General features: G+C 42.3%; 1 protein-coding gene across 1 annotated transcript in view; it reads right to left on the reverse strand.

Annotated features, from left to right (window-relative positions):
• Nucleotides 1-765: 765 nt before the first annotated feature.
• LOC144607534 (homeobox protein Hox-B3a-like) overlaps nucleotides 766-6,665 on the reverse strand; it is a 7,073-nt gene continuing 1,173 nt past the window's right edge. Inside the window, 6 exon segments of the mRNA XM_078424428.1 lie at nucleotides 766-990; nucleotides 992-1,498; nucleotides 1,500-1,543; nucleotides 2,599-2,750; nucleotides 2,752-3,015; nucleotides 6,189-6,196. Of these exon segments, the coding sequence (XP_078280554.1) occupies nucleotides 766-990; nucleotides 992-1,498; nucleotides 1,500-1,543; nucleotides 2,599-2,750; nucleotides 2,752-3,015; nucleotides 6,189-6,196 (1,200 nt within the window).

The raw sequence follows: 6,665 nt of genomic DNA on the forward strand, positions 1-6,665 counted from the left end.
GGTACAATGGTAACAGAAAACTACAATTTTGTTCTAGTTTACATTAACTAAAATAAACTTGTTTACAGAGACATGAATACAACTGCTTTGACAGGTAAATACTAAAAAGTACAGATTTTTATTTTTTATATATAAATACGTATTGTTGGGGATAAATAATACAAAAAAAGAAATATTTTCCTGGTATTAATCAATAAATATATCTGAATGTTCACCAGAATACACACATATTGAAAGACGCACCAGCTACTCAATTTAAGAATCCTTCAAGGCCAAGTTGGAATTGCTTGCCTCATATGAGCTGTTCCACCCCATTGAAATGTAAACGATAAGTGCAATACAGGTGTCCAAAGGAAATTAAGCATCAGCAAATACCCAAAAATGTCTTCACTTTTGCTTTTCTCAAAGGACAGAAGATTTATTCATTTACCCTGTTTCACGTTAAGTCCAAGAAATAAATGTGCAACCTCCAGGGTTTTTGCATTAACCAAGTATTATTTTTACCCTAAAGGTTGTAATGGTTGGTTCGGGATGGGGTGGGGATGAGGTGATAGTGAGGCGGGAAAGAGGGAGGGATGGAGCAAGCATAATCTACATAGGAGGGCAGGTTTGGTGAGGGGACAATATAAGCAACATATATTAGTACAAGCCAGCATACATGGATAAGAAGACACAAAGAGGAGAATGGATCAAAGAGGAATAATGAGAAAAAGGAAAGGATAATGTTATTTACTTTTCCTCAGTCAAGTTCCCTACTTGCACCTGCTACAGATGGGTCAGTTTGGGAACTTCCTGAATTCTTCCCTGAGAAGGATGATGTGATGAAAGGTCTGTGTAGGTTGGATGTGAATCGCAAGGTCCATGATGTTGACCGGGAGTCATCTGAGCAGACCCACTGTTGTAGTCCATGCTTGTGGAGGCAGGATGAGAGAGGTGATTGAGGCCAAACAGAGAAGGCCCTGAAGCGGACATGGACTCCACATAATTCCCCGCCAACATACACTGGACTACTCTGCATGTTTGGTGCCCCATAATTGCCATTCCCCTGTAGTGCATGGGGATCGTATTCTGGAGCTGTTCCAGGATATCTTTTCTGTTGCTGAGTTGAGCAACTTTTCATTGGGTTTTGGTAACTTGTGGTCATGGCGTAAGCGTTCTGATGAGGTTTATTGAAAGGCGGCGGCGGCGATGGGTCGTCGTAGGCAGAATTGTTATTGAGTGGATGCATGGCGTTTACAAACCCAGCGGAGCCTTGCGCGGAGAGTGTGGGGCTTCCAGTGGGCGAGGGTCCTCCTGAAGAGCTCACCATGCCTTTTATTTTCTGATCCTTTTTGTATTTCATCCTGCGGTTCTGGAACCAGATCTTGATCTGTCGTTCACTGAGGTTGAGGAGGTTCGCCATCTCCACTCTTCGAGGTCTGCAAAGGTAACGGTTAAAATGGAATTCTTTTTCCAGCTCCACCAATTGCGCGCTGGTATAAGCTGTGCGTGCTCGCTTTTGAGGCAGATCCTGGTGGGCTTTTATCCCCACTGACATTTTCAGCTGTGAGCAATAAGATAAAGATAATTACCTCTTTAAAGTGCACCCATCTGAACAAGCAAATTCTCCAAGTAAATTTAATAACTCTCGAAAGAAAAATAGCCCCCCCCCCCCCCCCCACCTTTAACAAATCAAGGTCCATCATTTTCACATCTAACAATATTAAAGGTTTCATACTCTCCAACACCAAAAATATGATCTGGGATCCCCAGGTCCTGATTCTTAATCATATTGACAATATGTTTAGAAAAAAACCCCATATTCCACAGTTGAAGTGATGCACTGAAAGAGGGAAGGGCCAATGCTAATTTGAAAAAGAACCATAGGAATGAAATATCGCCCTTGCCTATTTGAGATTACGTTTAAAATCCAGCAGTGCTACACTGGAGATGTTAATGCTTCTATTAGCAAGGATACCAGTGGAAAAGCTTAGGAATATTTTATGGGCTTGTGGCAATTGCTTATAGACAATAGACAATAGACAATAGGTGCAGGAGTAGGCCATTCAGCCCTTCGAGCCAGCACCGCCATTCAATGCGATCATGGCTGATCACTCTCAATCAGTACCCCGTTCCTGCCTTCTCCCCCATACCCCCTCACTCCGCTATCCTTAAGAGCTCTATCCAGCTCTCTCTTGAAAGCATCCAACGAACTGGCCTCCACTGCCTTCTGAGGCAGAGAATTCCACACCTTCACCACCCTCTTTAATGCCTCACTTTTAATGCCTCACTTTTTTGATGTGATATCAACTTTCTAGTTTCACAATCAAGCAGAACCTGACCTTTATACATTCTGGGTTGTTTAGAACCAGTGATATGATGTATATATTTGTTGTAATTACACGTTTCAATTTCATTTTCGACACAATTAATAGCGGATTGAGCGACTGGAATAGGGCAGCCTGGCTTAATGTTAGCAGTGTATCCACAAAGTGTTAAGGTATCAGCGAAGGCTTTACGTGCTGTATACGTTTGGCAATCGTGTTTTTCAGTGTGTTGCCTTAATAACCGTGCAGCCATTTCACTGGGTACGAAAACGGGAAAAGAAAACTAATGTACCTGTGCTGGGACTGCTGTTATTTTTTTGCTTGGAGTTTTGCCGTGTCTCTTTCATCCACGGGAATATCTGCTTGGTGAGACTGGGCGTGGAGGAGTGGGAAGACTTGGGCAGAGTCTTGCTGGTGCCTGGCTGTGTCGAGTTGCTGCTGGGGTTTTGGGGGAGGTGAGACAGGTGGAGGTTGGCCGTGCTCGGGGAGGTTCGAACGCATGCAGCTCCCATTGATGTCTTTAGATTTGGCATGCGGACCACTGGTGCCAGCTGGCTGCATGGAACAGGCCGACCTCTGGTAATCACTTTCAACGTGAGAAGATGGTGGATAGGGTTCCTGCGCCACTTCATAGCTGAAACCGTTTGCTCCCTGATATGTGTATCCACCGAATAGCGTACAGTTGTCGTAGAATGTCGTTTTTTTGCATCTCGCAGTTTCCCAATATTTATTTCACAAACTGTCAGGGTCCTGACAACCCTTATCGAATAACATTGGCACCCAGATTCACGTGACGTTTTCTTCCAATAGCCTCCTGGCAGTTGACCTAAGGTTAGAAGAACCACGAAATAATAGTGGAACGGGTGTGAATCCATCTTACACACTCAAAAGCAAATGACATGAATAGCCTTCACCAAACAAGCGCAGCAGATGCCACGGCTGATCTTGAATCCCGGCTTTTTCAGACTATAGAAGAGATGCCGGTGAGGTGGTGGGAGGGAGGGGAGGGGGGGGGGTGGTAGGAGGGAGGGGATAATCTTAGGTTGAGCTGTGATGGAAAGCTACAAATTTCACATAGTCATCTGCAAAACTATTTTAATAGCGTTCAGATTCAGCACTAGCCCACAGCTAAATTCTTCGGTATGGGTTCTGTTCCAAGAATGATAATTATTTATATACACAAAAAAAACTTCAGACAAACTCGGCTTGAAATCAATTTCCAGCTTCGTAAACTTTCACAGACACTCAGTTAACATAAGCCCATAAAAATTTGTTACATTTGATTTTATTGTACTTTACTTGATTAAGTGTCATGCTGTCAATAATCTAGATTAAAAATCTGACCTACCGCCTAAAATTAGGTTTACAATTATTGTTATAAAACGGAGCTGCCAAAGTATCAACCTTTAAATGTACAGCGAACAAGGCGGGGTGAGATATACCCTGAAAACATCTGGTTTAAATAGAAGGGACCTAATGGATGTTTCAGTAGCAATGTATTTAAACTTTAATCTGAAACACACTTTTATAGGCACCGTCATTTCTTGCTCAACGCGGCATCTAAAACCAGCGTCCCTCGAATCCTTTCCTTCCAAATACAACATCGTGGAGGGGTGAAATTTTCCGCGAAATATCGCACACATAAAGCGGCGCTGGGAAACAATCGAAGCGAGCGCATTGTACATAGCATTTAGACGTTCTTCGCCATTTGAGTTAAGTTTGACTTCATTGTTTGCCGAAAATGCACTTGTAATGGGGTTAAACATGGCCTTTTGGAAGTGTTTCGCGGTGCACGGCGAAGGTGAGGAAGCGAGTGCTTTTGTTTCTATCTTTCTGTGTCCCTGTGTACACTGGATACTGTTTTTGGACGGATCATGCCTGGCCTTGCGGCGATTTTTTCTCGAAGCCTTTTCCACTTCCCGACCGCAGCTCCAACTATCCATTGATGGATCGACAAGTTATTGCAAATCTAAAAAAAAAACCTAGGGGTTTCTGCTCTCTCTCTCTGACCACGATTTGAACCTTTCTCTTAACTAAGAAAGAAAAAGAGAGGATAATGGGCGACTGTCTTGGAAGGTGCACTATAATTTGATGTATGAGGGGTCAGTCGACCAATAAAGATTTTTTTGTGTGTGTGTAAAACAGACCGTGGGTTCCCGGAGCGACTCATAGACAGAGTCAACGGCGAGACATCCGCTGTAATTCCGACGCTCCTAAAATATGGAGCGTTTTATTTCTGTTCCAGATGGACACTGCGTTTTCCAATTTGTGTTTTACTTGGTTTCTGTTTGGCAGTTCAATTAAAAAAACAGAAACCAGAAGCAATTGCCAGAATTACTAATTGCACTGTAAATTTCTGGCGATAAATGCTCCAATCTATTCCATTTTTAAATTAAAGGTCTCACGCCGAGTTATCAATTTCGGTGTCTGTATATTGATTGAAATATTCTAAATAAAATTTTTAGATTGAATATAAGACGTGTTTGTTCAGATCACGCACATTAGTTTCATCCAGTGTTAAAAAGGGAGTTAACATTTATTTTTTAAATAGATTTTTTTTACAGCTTTAGTTTGTGAATGCTACTGAGAGACAAGACGGCATTGGGAATGCACTGAGGACATGCCTTTGTGAAAAAGAGAATTAAAATGTGTTGGTAAATTGGTTTCTTTTTCCTGCACAAGTCACCCCCCACACCCCACTCTGTGCGATCATAAAATCTAATGACTCTACGAAAAACTGCCCCAGTCGGAGATTGGAAATTGTGTGAGCAAAACAGAACCAAAATATTCAAATCAATGGGCATTTCTGGACAACGTGAAAGGAATGAGTTTAATAAAAACCCAACCAAACGTTGCCGCTTTCAGACTAACAGCTTTGGAATATACCCGTTGGAAACGATTATTTTTTTTTTAACGAATTTTATAAATTTCTGATCATATGTACTCCACCAGTTCGGACGTTATCTTTGTTCTGTGAGTTAGGCTCTGGGATTCCTGATTACTTACAACCAGAATATAAAACACGCAGACACCTTTCGGGCCTTTCATTCCACTGTGGAGCAGTATCTTTTCTGCCTATGTTGCAGACAGTACAATTTGGAAAGTTTTATATAGCAGTGGATTCATACGGACACACACATATATATATCACACACACACACACACACACACACACACACACACACACACACACACACACACACACACACACACACACATATACCAAAAAATAAATTCTAATAAAATGACCCGCCTTTAGCTGGGACCGACAGTTGCACTTGGGAAGGTCGAGAATGTGGCGAGTTTAAGTTCACCTCTCAAAGTACAATTTTGCACCAGGGACGTTTCTGTTTGACATGGTGCTTTGAGAAAATTGAACAAAGCCGGAGAAGTCAAGCGCGTTGCAGTCGACGGTTGCCACCATGTTTTCGGTGCTTGAAGTGTAATGTCTAAGGATCTCACTCTGCATAATCCCGACACGCGGTACCTGCGGCTCCCTATCCTTATATGAATTGGGGCCAGTCAAATGACCAATATGTTCGAAAATATACGGAAAACAACCACCCATGTTAATGGGCCAACAATGGCGAAGCGGTCAGGCCACCTTAAATTATAGAGCTCCGGAAAACGCCGATGTAAATAAATCTCAGATCACAAGTGGGAGCTTGGTTTTGAAAAAACACTCCAAATTAGCCCCCATAAAACAGGCACATGGAACGGGCTCCGTGTTGAATTCAGATGCAATGTGAAATAGTCGCTGCGTGAAAGGAAGCTATAGCTTGTGAACTCTTCTTGAACCGAGATTGAAGTCATATGGTCATAAATCACTGGGACATATACTCCGCCATTCACGAGTGATAAGCCTATTTGAGTCCAGCTTACCTTAGCCGCTGACGATAGAAGCAGAGCAAGACATAATATTTCAGATTCGCCACGCAATCGATAAGCAGGAGTTCCCAAATTCTTTTTTAACACATACAAAAAAAAAGAAAGATAAAACAGCTGGTTATGGCGCTGAAATTCACTCGTTGGAGGCAACGGCAAAGAAAGGCGAGATGGTACAGCTTCAAAGAACTGTAGAAAGCTCAAGGCTTGAATGGACAGCCCTGATATTATTGAGCTCTTGACTGGTTCGCCCTGCTCACTGATAACAATGGTTTCTCAGCTCTACAGGGCAGAGTGAACTAGAAAGAAAACCCCATATATTCGGTATGTTTGTTATGAATATATAATGTACATATATATATATATATATTATATACATAAAGCACGGGTTTTTTAAAGGGGGAAAAACGATTTCTTTCTGGAGCAGGGCAGGCAACGAGTGTTAATCCCCTCGAAACACAGCGTCACAAGTGA

This window comes from Rhinoraja longicauda, chromosome 29 (assembly GCF_053455715.1).
Source record: "Rhinoraja longicauda isolate Sanriku21f chromosome 29, sRhiLon1.1, whole genome shotgun sequence".
Classification (NCBI taxonomy): domain Eukaryota; kingdom Metazoa; phylum Chordata; class Chondrichthyes; order Rajiformes; family Arhynchobatidae; genus Rhinoraja; species Rhinoraja longicauda.